The 14,234-nt window shown below is 58.5% G+C and overlaps 1 protein-coding gene across 24 annotated transcripts in view; it reads left to right on the top strand.

Moving 5' to 3' along the window:
• The window catches only part of CHD3 (chromodomain helicase DNA binding protein 3), a 57,894-nt gene that overhangs the window by 20,048 nt on the left and 23,612 nt on the right, over positions 1 to 14,234 (top strand). For 13 of the 24 annotated variants that reach the window (XM_043503643.1, XM_043503645.1, XM_043503640.1 and 10 more), the window contains exons 5-13: positions 4,599 to 4,837; positions 5,562 to 5,692; positions 7,834 to 7,969; positions 9,578 to 9,640; positions 10,995 to 11,170; positions 12,251 to 12,484; positions 13,072 to 13,275; positions 13,408 to 13,619; positions 13,894 to 14,025. In XM_043503643.1, the coding sequence (XP_043359578.1) occupies positions 4,599 to 4,837; positions 5,562 to 5,692; positions 7,834 to 7,969; positions 9,578 to 9,640; positions 10,995 to 11,170; positions 12,251 to 12,484; positions 13,072 to 13,275; positions 13,408 to 13,619; positions 13,894 to 14,025 (1,527 nt within the window). Of the gene's footprint in view, positions 1 to 4,598; positions 4,838 to 5,561; positions 5,693 to 7,821; positions 7,970 to 9,577; positions 9,758 to 10,994; positions 11,171 to 12,250; positions 12,485 to 13,071; positions 13,276 to 13,407; positions 13,620 to 13,893; positions 14,026 to 14,234 lie in introns of all 24 variants that reach the window. The other 11 variants (XM_038386248.2, XM_043503641.1, XM_038386244.2 and 8 more) reach the window with 2 other exon arrangements.

Genomic DNA, 14,234 nt, shown 5'->3' on the forward strand with positions numbered 1-14,234 from the left:
CAGTAGATGGTTGCAGGGATCCCTTTGGGCCTGTGGATCTACCATCTCTGCATCCAGGATGGGGTTTCTTTTGAGAACGACGCCACCAAAATGGCTCCCCCGCCGGCGGTCGCATTTCACCAGCCCCGTTCTTTGCACTCAGCTGAGGAGGGGACCTGGTCGGATCTGCTTCAGAGGAGGATTGGCTGAGGGTCTGAAAACTGCTGGGGACCACTCCTCAGCCTCCCACTCCCAGCCAAGGGTGGGAGGCAGCATAGGCTGGGAGGTAGGAGATCTGGGTTCAATAACCGGTTCTGCCCCCCCGTGCCTCAGTTTCCCTGTTTGTAAAATAGGGATAATACTCATGCTGCCCTTTTGCAGAGGGCCCCCACCACTCAGGATGGAAAATGCGGCCAGGACGGAGGTCCCTTCCAACCCTGATATTCTATGATTCTATGGCTGTTTGTCTCTAGGGCCTGAACCAGAATATCCCACAAGCAATGTCCTTTTTCCCGAGGCTATAGCTGGGCTGGGAGCACCACCTAGTGTCTGATTTGGCAAATCGGCTCTTTCCGTGAGTTGGCTGGAAGGGATCTCAAGAGTTCTGGCCCCCGTTAGGCCAGTCCCTTCTTGTCCCGCCGTGGGCGGACATGGAGAAAAATTGGTCCCCGTCCTCTTTATAACAATCGTTTTACGGCTCTGAAGACTGTGTCCAGGGCGCCCCTCAGCTTTCTCTTCCCGAGGCCAGCGGCTCCCAACCTTTCCAGACTACCGTGTCCCTTGCAGGAGTCTGATTTGTCTTGCGTATCCCCAAGTTCACCTCACTTAAAAATGACTTGCTTACAAAATCCGACATAAACATACCAAAGTGTCACAGCACACGTCTACTGAAAATTTGCTTAATTTCTCATTTTCACCATATCATTAGAAAATACATTGGTTGGAATATAAATATTGTGTGTACATTTGCGTATAGTCTATAGAGCAGTATAAACAAGTCATCGTATGAAATTTTTGTATGTACTAACATCACTAGTGCAAATCTGCAGATATCCGCTTTATATCCGCAAGCTGTGTTTGTGAATCCCCGATTGGATGTGATTACAAATTGTGTATCCACGCAGGGCATTATTTATGTAGCCTATTGTAAAACTAGGCAAATATCTAGATGAGTTGATGTACCCTCTGGAAGACCTCTGCGTACCCCCACATACGCCTGGTTGAGAACCACTGCTCTAGACTAAATCTGCCCAGTTCTTCCAAGCTTTCGTAGACTCATAGAAGATTAGTGTTGGAAGAGACCTCAAGAGGTCATCTAGTCCAACCCCCTGCTCAAAGCAGGACCAACACCAACTAAATCATCCAGCCAGGGCTTTGTCAAGCCGGGCCTTAAAAACCTCCAAGATGGAGATTCCACCCCCCCCAGGGAACCCATTCCAGTGCTTCACCACTCTCCTCGTGAAATAGTGTTTCCTAATATCCAACCTAGACCCCCCCCCATGGCAACTTGAGACCATTGCTCCTTGTTCTGTCATCTGCCACCACTGAGACCAGCCGAGCTCCATCGTCTTTGGAACCCCCCTTCACGTAGTTGAAGGCTGCGATCAAATCCCCCCTCACTCTTCTCTTTTGCAGACTAAATAACCCCAGATCCTGCTGCCTCTCCTCGTAAGTCATGTGCTCCAGCCCCCTAATCATTTTCGTTGCCCTCCACTGGACTCTCTCCAATTTGTCCACATCTCTTCTGTAGTGGGGGCCCCAAAACTGGACGCAATACTCCAGGTGTGGCCTCATCAGTGATGAGTAGAGTGGAATAATCACAGGTCATGTTTTTTCTAAAGCTCTGAGCATTTTTTTGGTTGCTCTTCTCTGGATTCTCTCCAGTTTGGCCACTTGGCTAGTGCCCAAAATTGGACGCAGCCCTCCAGCTTTGCAGCATGGAACAATTGCCGTGTAACGATCCCTTGGTGTGATCTGTAAAAATGGGGTGCGACTCAGAACTGATCCTTTATAAACAGGATTGTGCTATAGTTCCGACCAGAATCATAGAAAGGACCTCGGAAGGTCACCTAGTCCGGTCCCCTGTACTCATGGCAGGAGTAGACCATCCCTGACGGGTGTTTGTCTAATGAGGAGGTGAATACAGATGATGTGTGTGCTACAGAGCAAAAATGTGTCACAAAGAGAGGGGGTGTTGCCCCTCCTAAAACCCAGAAGGTTGTTTCCGTTCGGAGGAGAAATGGATGATAGAAGTCAGAAATGCTGTTTGTTTACCACGAATATCCACCAACTCACAGTTTAAATTTTGATTTAAATTTTAAATTAAGATGGGATTTCCTCCCCCGGCCCCCCTCCCCATGAGATCTATTCCAATTCAAACAGGAGTCACTTTGGGGAAGTCCTATGGCCTGTGTTATATGGGAGGTCAGATGATCTTAGCTGTCCCATCTGGCCTTGGAATCTGAACCTCTAAGCCCGCCTTTCAAGCCAGCCCTGCGCCTAAGGAGCTCTGTCCTTTGGCCTCCTCCTAGGACACGACTGCCTTTCTCTCAGTTTCTTCTGGCTTGCTGTCACTCTCTCTCTCAAACGCACACTGCAACCAAATCAATCCCATGGAAACACCCTTAGCTTTTGATCGGCATTGCGTTGGGCATTAGCTTCCTGTTGTTTCAACTCTCGCTTCATAGAGGGGTATTTAATTGCTCCTTCAGTTTAGCCTTATGAGCCTGTCTGACTGTGGGCCACAGGGATTGAACCTGGGTCTTCTGCATCGAACGCCATGACCCATGGTATAGCAACTCCTCAGCCTCTCTCTGTGTCCCCCTAGACAGAGCACCACACTATGGTGTGGGCTGTCCCTCTAAATGAAACGTCTGGAACGGCGGGTCATTTCTTTTCCCTTGATGAGAACAATTTGGCGAAACCGTCACGAGTCCACAAAATATTCATCGGTGACACCAAATCCGTGGGGTGGGGGGTGTTTTTTGGCGGAAAATTTTTTGCCCAGCATTCGTCTAAGGGCCTCTCCTCTTTCAAATAGATTTTGAGAGATGTCAGTGTTTTGTCTCATAGCTGACCCGTCTGTCTAGTAGGGCTTCCCATGTGACTGAGGTTCCATTATCTCTGTCTAATGTGCTTCGCACCGCTTAACAAATGCATTAGGAGGCAGGGTGGTAAATTATTCAGACTCAAAGATGATTGTTGACATAAAAAAACAAAGAACATCCTCCTTCCATGTTGTGCCGGGCACTGAACAGACACTCCCCCCACCTCCGGTGACTGAGATCAGGGTCCCTGGGGTGCAGGGTGCTGCACAGACACAGAGCGAGAGAGACCATCCCTGACCCAAAGTGCTTACAACCTAAATAGCAAAACAATGGGGTGGGAGGGGAAACCAAGGCACAGAGCGGGGCAAGGATTCGCTTGAAGTTGCCGAGCTGGGACTAGAACCCAGGCATCCTGCGTGCCAATTGGTCCCCCGTGCACTGGCCGACACCGCTATGGTCTCTTGCCCTTCGTTCATGACCTGGCCTGGTCAGGTTCCCACCGTGATTTGGGGCGTCTGGATTCTGCTGCGATACGACTCTATAGCCAACGCGACGGTTTACTAACTTACAAGCTCCAGCGAGTCTCCCCGACTGGGAATTTGGAGGTCTGGGTGCTGCTGGCACCCGGGACCTTTCTCTGTGCCCGTGTCCCGACGCTCTAAAATAGGAGTAATGATGAACACTGCCTCGAGCAAAGCCTGAACTGGTGCAGATTAGTATCGGTGCAGGCTCTGGATGCTTTTTTTTAACTTTACGTACACAAAAATTTCTTTATTATCGTAAAGTCTTAGCACCTTTGGCTGTTCTGCTGGCGAGTGACAGGAAACGCTGAACTTGCTAGGCCAGGGAGCAAAGGGATTCAAAAGCAAAACCAAAGTCGGGCACTTTTATGGTTGGCTAGAAAACACGCTCTTTACTCCACGGGTTATCTGAGGCAGCCTGAGTCTGCAGAGAGCCTGACACCAAATCCACCTTGGGTGCGAACTGCCCCTAACGAAACTGACGCAGCCACATCTGCCTGAGAGGGTAGCACTGGGGTGAGGAAGCTGCCCAGAGATGAGCTGGTGTTGGCAGAGAGCCCGAGCCTGTTGCTCGGAGAGGCGTTGAACTAAGCCTATGTGTCTCCGTGGCTGTGAACTCTGATGCCAGGGTCGGCATAGGCGCCGACTCCGTGGGTGCTCCGGCTCTGGGAAAGAAAACAGTGGGTGCTCAGCACCCATTGGCAGCTCCTCCGCCTCCCCCACCAGCGCTTCCCACCCGCCAGTGATCAGCTGTTCAGCGGCGTGCAGGAGGTGCGGGGCAGAGGGGGAGGAGTGGGAGCAGGAAGAGGCGGGGGGAAGTGGTGGGAAGAGGCGGGGCGGGGCCTGGGGCAGAGCAGGGGTTGAGCACCCCCTGGGAGCTCTTGGCACAACAGCGGGGTGACCCATGCCGCTGCTCATTGCAGGTAGCCAGCAGCGGGAGCAGGGAGCTCAGATGGGGGAGGTGGAAGGGGGGACTCTACTTCCAAAGGCCAAGGCGGCGCCGTGCTCACCTCCCCCCTCCTCCCCCCCGGTTTTGTCTCATGTCGCGCAGGCCTCTCATTGCCAAAAAGAACCCCAAGATCCCCATGTCCAAGATGATGACCATCCTGGGCGCCAAGTGGCGGGAGTTCAGCGCCAACAACCCCTTCAAGGGCTCGGCCGCGGCTGTGGCGGCAGCAGCTGCAGCGGCGGCAGCAGCCGTGGCCGAGCAGGTGTCGGCGGCTGTGTCGGCCGTGGCTACCGAGCCGCAGCCGGCTCCCATCCGCAAAGCCAAAACCAAAGAAGGGAAAGGTGAGTCACCCGGGTTTCCATCCAGCTTGTCTCCTGTGGGGGTAGGGAGGGGGGGTTGGACTACATCTCCCATGATGCACCAGGGCCAGGGACTACCACAGTGCGCTGCTTCTCCTCCCTGAAGACCATAGGAGAGCATTATGGGGGATGTAGTCCCACCAGGGACCCCGGACTACAGAGGAGAAGGGGTTCATGAAACACCCACCACTAGAATACCCAGGATGCTTCGTGGCCGGGTTTGCCCATAATGCACCTCTTCTCCAAGACCATGGTGCATCATGGGATATGTAGTCTGACCAGGAACCTTGGCCTATACAGGACAATAGCTGCATGGGGCATCTGCAACTACAATTCCCATGATACATCAGGGTCAGGAGAGGAAAGGCCCTGTGTCTCTTTCCCCTCCCCACCCACCTGGACTTCTGGATTCTTTCCCCAGCTCTGGGAGGGGAGTGGGGGCTGGTGAGTTAGAGGAGAGGAGGCAGGGAGCCAGGACTCCTGGGTTCTCTCCCAGGCTCTGGGAAGGGAGTGGGGGCTGGTGGGTTACAGCAGGGTGGCAGCTGGGAGCCCAGACTCCTGGGTTTTACCCTCAGCTGCTTGCGTTGTGACCTAGGGCAAGTCCCTTCCCCATGCCTCAGTTTCCCCTTCTGGGACAGGAGGCCGGCCATGCCTTTTAGGAGGTGGATTTGGAGCTTTTGATCGATCTTGCTTTCTTTGACAAAAGGGCCGGGTCACAAAAGGCGGAGCAAGAGCCCTCGTGTGCCAGAGATGAAGAGGAAGATGAAAGGGAAGAGGATGGCTCCCCTGAAGATCAAGCTGGGCATGATCGGTGGAAAGCGGAAAAAGAGCAGCTCGGTAATCCACGCTCCTTCCCGGCCACACTCCCTGGGGTGCGGGGAGAGCCGGGGGTGGTACTGGGAGCTCAGGAGGGAGGTCACGCCGGGTCCCCAAATCTCACAAAAGCAGGTGGGGTTTTTTTCCCCCTCCCGAATAATTCCCGTCGCGATGCCGGGGCCTCACCGGAGAGGGATGGTGACTTGCCGCTGGGGCCCCGGTCGGGAAGCTGAGAATGATCCCAAAGACCGGCAGGCGTGGCAGGAACCAGCCGCGGGCGTTATCTGATGCTTTCAGCCTGGGATGGATTAAGGGGGCAGGTTTTGATAGGAGAGGGGCCAGCTTTGGAGAGGGAAGGGGACATTGGTGCTGACTTCCCCTCTTTTTTCCATGGATGCTTGACCCCCCATGCCCCCGGCCCTGCCCCTTCCCACCCCTTCCATGAGGCCCCACCCCCATACCAACCCTTTCCCCAAAGTCCCCGCCCCAACTCTTCCCCCTCCCTGCCCCTATTCCAACTCCTTCCCCAAATCCCTGCCCCGGCCCCGTGTCCTCCCCTGAGCGCGCCAGGTTCCCGTTCCCTCCCCTCCCAGAGCATGCTTACGCTGCCAAACAGCTGTTTGGCGGCGGCCGGGGGGGAAGTGCTGGGAGGCAGGCGGAGGAGCGGGGACGTGGTGCGCTCATGGGGGGAGGAGGAGGAGGTAGGGCGGGGGCTGAGGGGAGCTTGGCTGCCAGTGGGTGCTGAGCACCCACTAATTTTTCCCTGTAGGTGCTCCAGCCCTGGAGCACCCATGGAGTCGGCGCCTATGGAAGGGGACAGGGCAGGGTTGGAGCAAACATCCGAGCAGCACCGGGAGGACATCGTCCAAAGCACAGAAAGTTCTGCTGGGGTTCCGTCTACACCGCATTGTGAACTGGGGCTTACAATGGCTGGACCTGGGTCTTCCCGGCTCGCATCCACACTTCAAAATAACGGGGCTAGGACTCGGGGCCCCCGACCCACGTCCCAGCAGGGTCCATTATCCCAAGTCCTGAGAGCTCGTGGAGACCCATGTCCGGACGGAACACGGGGGCCATGGTTCGAACCCCAGTCCCAGCCCGGGCATCTAGTGCCATGTAGACGCACCCTTCCAGGTCTCTGCTTTGGCTGCTGGGTTTGCCCCCACGTGGCTGGGAAGTTACCTCCCCGGCTTCATGGTTATTCTGCACAGTCCCCCAACTTCGGAAAACCAAGCTCATGGGATTGGAAGCGCCGGATGGGGGGGCTTAGAATTGCGCTGCGCAGGGAGAGGGTCTTGCAGTCTCGGGCGTCTCCCCATGCGATTTTGAGCCCCACAGCCCGAGTCACTTCACCCGAGCTCTGAAACTGGAGGCTGCGGGTTTTTCACTGGAGTGTGGCCGTACCCTGGCATCACCAAGCCAGGCAGGACTCTGGGGCAGCGTCTCCCCTCGGGGCTCGCTGTCATGCCCCCTGCCCCACCCTCCGGCTTTCAGTAACACGTGGGGGAAACTGAGGCATGTGCACACAGCATTCAGACACAACGTTCAGAGCATTCCCACTTTTTTTTTTTTTTTTTGCACTGCAGACTTACCCTTGGAGTGCGTCTGTCTTGCATAGCTCACCCGGGCTCTCGGCCTTAGCCCTGCCCTGGCCCCCGCAGCAGACCCTCTGATCTGGGCTGTAGCTGGCCAGACGGGAGGAGGTGGCGGAAGCTACACTTGGCTTTAACCCGGGCTGGAGCCTGGCTGCTTTCCAGCAAGGCTGCCGGCCAAACTGCTGGCGGGCGGAGAGCCTTCCGGCACCTTCCCTCCCCAATTCCCCCACAGGCGAAGATGCCTTGTGGTGCCAGGGCAGGGCAGGGCAGGGCGCGGCCTGTCCCAGCTGGCCCTTGGGGCCACGCCTCCTCCCTAATCTGGGAGCTCATGTGCGACCGTGGGGGCCCCGCTAATCCGTGGCCCAACCATGGGCGTGAACATCTGTATTTTCGGTCCCACTGATGTCCCCCGCCACCCCCCGTGCCAGGTCTGGGGGGAGGCGCCCGCAGCGATGGTTCAGTGACGCCACATGACCCGACCTCCATCCCTGTTCCCCCCCCCTTTGCGCCTCTGGACGAGCCCCAGCTAATGAGGGCCACTATGGTTATGTACAGCATGTGTTTCAGAGCGACGAGGTGGGCGAGATGGAGGAAGAGTCTGACATGGACAACTCCAGCGTCCACAGCTCCTCGGTGCGGTCCGACAGCTCGGGGCGGGTCAAGAAACTCAAGCGGGGCCGGCCTGGCAGGAAAAGGAAGAAGGGTGAGCGTGGCCCTGGCAGCTGGGTGGGAGGAGCTTACATGCCAGGGGCGGGGCTTCTCTGGGAGGGAGGAGCTTTCATACCAGGGACAGGGCTTCCAGGGGTGGGAGGAGCTTTCATACTGGGGCGGGGGTTTCTCGGGATGGGAGGAACTTTCACACCAAGGCGGGCCTTCTAGAAGAGGGAGGAGCTTTCACAGAGGGGCAGGGCTTCTAGAAGAGGGAGGAGCTTTCACAGAGGGGCAGGGCTTCTAGAAGAGGGAGGAGCTTTCACAGAGGGGCAGGGCTTCTAGGAGTGGGAGGAGCTTTTACACCCCGGGGGTGGAGCAGTGATGTCCATTGAAATGACAGCCTGTGGGCTGAAATTGATTGAGAGATGCTCTGGTTGTCGCTGGCTTGCAGTAGAGGGGTTTGTACTGTACCAGACCGGGCGAGATGGGCCCATGGGTCAAAGCCGGTGAGCCGGGATACCAGGGTAGATGGGCCCATGGGTCAGAGCCTGCACGCTAGGGGTCGGGCCGGGATACTGGGGTAGATGGAGCCTATGGGTCAGAGCCTGCATGCCAGGGGGCGAGCTGGGATATCAGGCTAGATGGCCCATGGGTCAGGGGGCGAGCCGGGATTCCGGGGTAGATGGGCCCATGGGTCAGAATCAGCGCGCCGGGGGCGAACCGGGATTCCGTGGTAGATGGGCCCATGGGTCAGAGCCTGCATGCCAGGGTGTGAGCCGGGATACTGGGGTAGATGGGCCCATGGGTCAGAGCCAGCGCGCCAGGGGACGAGCTGGGATACCAGGGTAGATGGGCCCATGGGTCAGAGCCTGCACGCCGGGAGACGAGCTGGGATACCAGAGTAGATGGGCCCATAGGTTAGAGCTTGCAGCCAGGGGTGAACTGGGATACCGGGGTAGATGGGCCCATGGGTCAGAGCCAGCGCGCCAGGGGACGAGCTGGGATACCGGGCTAGATGGGCCCATGGGTCAGAGCCTACATGCCAGGGGACAAGCTGGGATACCAGAGTAGATGGGCCCATGGGTCAGGGCCTGCAAGCCAGGGGACGAGCCAGGATACTGGGCTAGATGGACCCATGGGTAAGAGCCAATGTGCCGGGAGTGAGCCGGGATACCAGGATAGATGGGCCCATGGGTCAGAGCCTCCACGCCAGGGGATGAGCTGGGATACCAAAGTAGATGGGCCCATAGGTTAGAGCTTGCATGCCAGGGGGCGAGGCGGGATACCGGGCTAGATGGGCCCATGGGTCACAGCGTGCACGCCAGGGGATGAGCCGGGATACCGGGTTAGATGGTCTGACCTGGGGCAGCAGTCCCTAAGATGTAGCTTGCCCAGGGTTGTGCAAAAAGGCCCCGGTAGCAGTATGCATGGGATTCAAATACTTGACGTGCATGAGTCCAAGACCCCAAGGTAGGCAAGCTGGGCTGTCAGCCATCCACTTCCATGCTTCAGGGCATGAGCTGTCTGAGGGGGTCAGGTAGCAATTTCTGGCACCCCTTAAAACGGAAAGGCCCCGTGCCCCATTCACTGCCCCCCCCCCCCCCGAGCCAGCCTGTGGGTCCGACAGTGCTGCAGACTCTGACTTGTTATTGTGTTACAGCGATCTCCACAATCCCAATCCAGGATCGGGGCCCCGTGGTGCTGGGCGCTGCGCAGACGCATGGTAAGAGGCTGTCCCCCGCCCTGACGAGCTGTTCCAAGGCCGGGAGGGGGGATCGTGGTATCTCGTCTGACCTCCTGGGCGATGCTTCCCTGAAGGAATTCGAGTGGTTGAACTATAGCGTCTCTAGTTCCTATAATAACAGACTTTAGCTCTTATCTAGCGCTTTCCAGCAGCAAATCTCAAAGTGCTTTCCACAGGAGATCGGTATCATTACGTCCATTTAGAGATAGGGAAACTGAGGCACAGGGAGGCAAATTGCCCAATGCCAAGCTGGGAACAGAACCCAGTTCTCCTGCGTCCCGGTTCAGTGGGTTTCTAGCTTGTTTTGGTAAATGTCACACTTGAAATTGGGGTTTTTTTTACCGATTTTTTTTTTTTTTTTAGTTAAGTAGCATGTAGAGAAGCCCTGAATAGATAGAGGCTAAGTGGGGAAACTGAGGCACAGACGGAGGAAGTGACTTAACGCAGCTGGGCAGTGTCCATGTCCTCCGCCAAGCCAGACTTCCTCTGCTCCTAGTACAGACAATAGAGTTGAGCGGGAATCTTTTGATGAATCGCTCCTTCATCATCGGAAAGTGCTGACTTTTGAAATCTGAAAGCATTCAGAACAGGTCGAGCTTGGGGAATTACCTGACCCAAACCAAATCCCAAGGCAGAGGGATTTGAAACTGTCGAAATGAAAAGTTCTGGTCTGAAACAACTTTTAAAACTTGAACTATCAAAAATATTCTTGGGACAGGAGAAATCTTGAAATTGTGGAACCAAAACGTTCCTGTTTTCTGCTTCGAAATGCCGTTTTGTTGAGAAATTTTAATGAATTAGACTGGGAAAAGGTTGAAGTTGGGAATATTTTCAACATTGAAACTAGTCAAAATCGTGAGTAGTTTTGAAATGTAAGACACTTAGATCCCGAAAAGCGGAAATCAGGCACATTTCAAGCTCATCGGACTGAAAAAGGTCGAAAGCATGCACAGTTTCTGCTGGAAAACCGGTCAGAATCGCAAATGGCTTTGAAACATGAGCTAATTAGACTTAAAAGAAAGTTGGGAAACGGTCCAAATTGAAACCAAAGATTTAGAAATTCGCCAAAAGGTTTAGAAATTCGATTGACCCAACGTGGGGAAAAGAGAAAATTTTGTCAGGCCGCAGCTATTGGTGAACTTTTGAGCTTTTTGCCCTGGCTCTAGCCGGACTGGCTGGGGTGGGAATCCCGACCTCGCCGAGGTCTTTGCGGGACAGGAAATCCGTTTCCTGGCCTGTGGGAACGGTGCATCCCGTGTGGGGCGGGAGGTGCAGCAGCTCGAGGGGTCTGGGCACCGCCTTCTGCAGCATCTGCTTTTGCGTCCCCTCCCAGTGGCCGGCGAGGAGGAGGTGGACGGCTACGAGACGGACCACCAGGACTACTGTGAAGTGTGCCAACAGGGCGGCGAGATCATCCTCTGTGACACTTGCCCCAGGGCCTACCACCTGGTGTGTCTGGACCCTGAACTCGACAAGGCGCCTGAGGGCAAATGGAGCTGTCCCCACTGCGTAAGCCGCCCCCTGTTCCTTTCTGGCCGCCCCGCTCGCTCCCCGACCCCCTGCCGGCCTAGGTACCATCCCTGTGCCCTGTAGAGACTCCCGACGCCTTTCCCAGAAGGGACTGGTGGGTTTTGGGTGCTACTTACAGGAGCCCGTCCTGAGAAATCAGTGCCCTGTGAGGCGTGTCTCTTGTGATCGGGGTGACCCCCAGGGCTAGCGGCTGCTGAAAAGCTGGCCAGCCTGACTCGGTTTCCCTGGGCAGGATGCTCGAATTTGTAGAGAAGAGAGTCAAGCTTCCTCTGAAAGAGGGTATTGATCTATGCATGGCCGTGTACGTCCCGCTGGGGGCCTATCCCACCCCTGGCGTCGGGTCCCTGCCTGGGCATGTACGTCCCGCTGAGGGCCTATCCCGTGCCTGGCGTCGGGTCCCTGCCTGGGCGTGTACGTCCCGCTGGGGGCCTATCCCACGCCTGGCGTCGGGTCCCTTCCTGGGCGTGTACGTCCCGCTGGGGGCCTATCCCGCGCCTGGCGTCGGGTCCCTGCCTTGGCGTGTACGTCCCGCTGGGGGCCTATCCCGCGCCTGGCGTCGGGTCCCTGCCTTGGCGTGTACGTCCCGCTGGGGGCCTATCCCGCGCCTGGCGTCGGGTCCCTGCCTTGGCGTGTACGTCCCGCTGGGGGCCTATCCCGCGCCTGGCGTCGGGTCCCTGCTGGGCGTGTACGTCCCACTGGGAGCCTATCCCGTGCCTGGCATCGGGTCCCTGCTGGGCGTGTACGTCCCACTGGGAGCCTATCCCGTGCCTGGCATTGGGTACCTGCTGGGTGTGTACGTCCCACTGGGGGCCTATCCTGCGCCTGGTGTCAAGTCTCTGGGCGTGTACGTCCCACTGGGGGCCTATCCCACGCCTGGCATCGGGTCCCTGCTGGGCGTGTACGTCCTGCCGGGGGCCTATCCCATGCCTGGCATCGGGTCCCTGCTGGGCGTGTACGTCCTGCCGGGGGCCTATCCCGCGCCTGGCGTCAGGTCTCTGGACGTGTGCGTCCCGCTGGGCACCCACCCCCGCCTGACCTGCTGCCGCGCTCCCCCCACAGGAGAAGGAGGGGGTGCAGTGGGAAGCCAAGGAGGAAGACGAGGAGTACGAGGAGGAGCTGGAGGAGGAAGGCGAGAAGGAGGAGGAGGACGACCACATGGAGTACTGCCGGGTCTGCAAGGACGGCGGGGAGCTGCTATGCTGTGATGCCTGTATTTCCTCCTACCACATCCACTGCCTCAACCCGCCGCTGCCCGAGATCCCCAACGGCGAATGGCTCTGCCCCCGCTGCACGGTAGGGCGCCTGGGCGGGCGAGAGCTGGGCCCCCTCCTGCACGGTCTGGTGCCCCGGGCCCAGCTCAGCCCCTCGGCCTGGAGATCTTTGCATTGTACAGCGTCCCGCGGGATCCCAGAGAGACGGGGAGTTTGTGGGCGTGGGGAGAGCTGCAAAAATTGAGCAGAGATGCAGCCACCTCTGTGGCGGGGCGGCTGGTGAAGCAGGGACCCCTCGCCCGGCGCCATGATGTGGCCACTTCTGGGGTTGGGCGGCTGGTGACACGGGGACCCCTCTCCCGGCGCCGAGATGTGGCCCCCTCTGGGGCGGGGCGGCTGGTGACACGGGGACCCCTCGCCTGGTGCCAAGATGCGGCCCCCTCTGGGGCAGGGCGGCTGGGGGACACGGGGACCCCTCGCCCGGCACCGAGATGCGGCCCCCTCTGGGGCGGGGCGTATCAGCTGTCCTGAGGGAAGATGAACAAACCTAACAGGGCCCTTTTAGGACAGGAAGTGGAGTCCTGGCCAAAGCGCAAGGGGGCAGCAGACCCTGCGGGGCCTGGGTCGGGGAGCGCAGTGGGCCTGACTCTCCCTCCGTCCCCTCCGCAGTGCCCCGTGCTGAAGGGCCGGGTGCAGAAGATCCTGCACTGGCGCTGGGGGGAGCCGCCCCCGCCCGTGCTGGTGCCCCGGCCCCCCGACGCCGACCCGGACGAGCCCTCGCCCAAGGCGCTGCAGGGGCGCTCGGAGCGGGAGTTCTTCGTCAAGTGGGTCGGCCAGTCCTACTGGCACTGCTCGTGGGCCAAGGAACTGCAGGTAGGTCTCCGGGATGGGCAGGGGGGGCATGTGTGGGCTGGGTGGGGCACCTGGGGGTCTGCGCAGAGCCCAGCATACCCGAGCGCCTCACCCCCCCTTTCCTCTTCCCTCCCCGGCCCGCCCGGCACCCAGCTGGAGATCTTCCACCTGGTGATGTACCGCAACTACCAGCGGAAGAACGACATGGACGAGCCGCCCCCACTGGACTACGGCTCCGGCGAGGACGACGGCAAGAGCGAGAAGCGGAAGAGCAAAGACCCGCTCTACGCCCAGATGGAGGAGCGCTTCTACCGCTACGGCATCAAGCCCGAGTGGATGGCCATCCACCGCATCATCAACCACAGGTGGGCCGGGGCGAGGCCCTGGGGGTATCCCTGTCTATCCCCTACACTGCCCTGGGGCCATGGGGGTGTCCCCGTCCACCCCCCCGCGCTGTCCCGGGGCCCTGGGCACGTCCCCGTCTGCCCCCCGCGCTGCCCCAGGGCCCTGGGCGCGTCCCCGTCTGCCCCCCGCGCTGCCCCAGGGCCCTGGGCGTGTCCCCGTCTGCCCCCCATGCTGCCCTGGGGCCCTGGGTGTCTCCACATCTGGGTGTCCCTCACCGGCTCCCTCCCCGGGCAGCATCGACAAGAAGGGGAACTACCACTACCTGGTGAAGTGGCGCGACCTGCCCTACGACCAGTCCACGTGGGAGGAGGACGAGATGGCCATCCCCGACTTCGACTTCCACAAGCACGCCTACTGGAGGCACAGGTACCCGCGGGGGGCGGCACCGGAGGGGGGCGCGGGGAGGAAATCCCAGGCCCACGAGGTGGGGGTGGCTGGAAACTGGCCGGCCCCGGGTTTCGGCTTGAAACAAGGCGAAGGATTTTTGGCGGCGCGAAGCTCGGGAACAAAAAAAAACGAACCGGCTTTTCGGGACTGCGCTTTACGGGGCGAGGGTACTGGGGAGCGCTTTCCAG

This window comes from Dermochelys coriacea, chromosome 28, assembly GCF_009764565.3.
Source record: "Dermochelys coriacea isolate rDerCor1 chromosome 28, rDerCor1.pri.v4, whole genome shotgun sequence".
Lineage (NCBI taxonomy): Eukaryota > Metazoa > Chordata > Testudines > Dermochelyidae > Dermochelys > Dermochelys coriacea.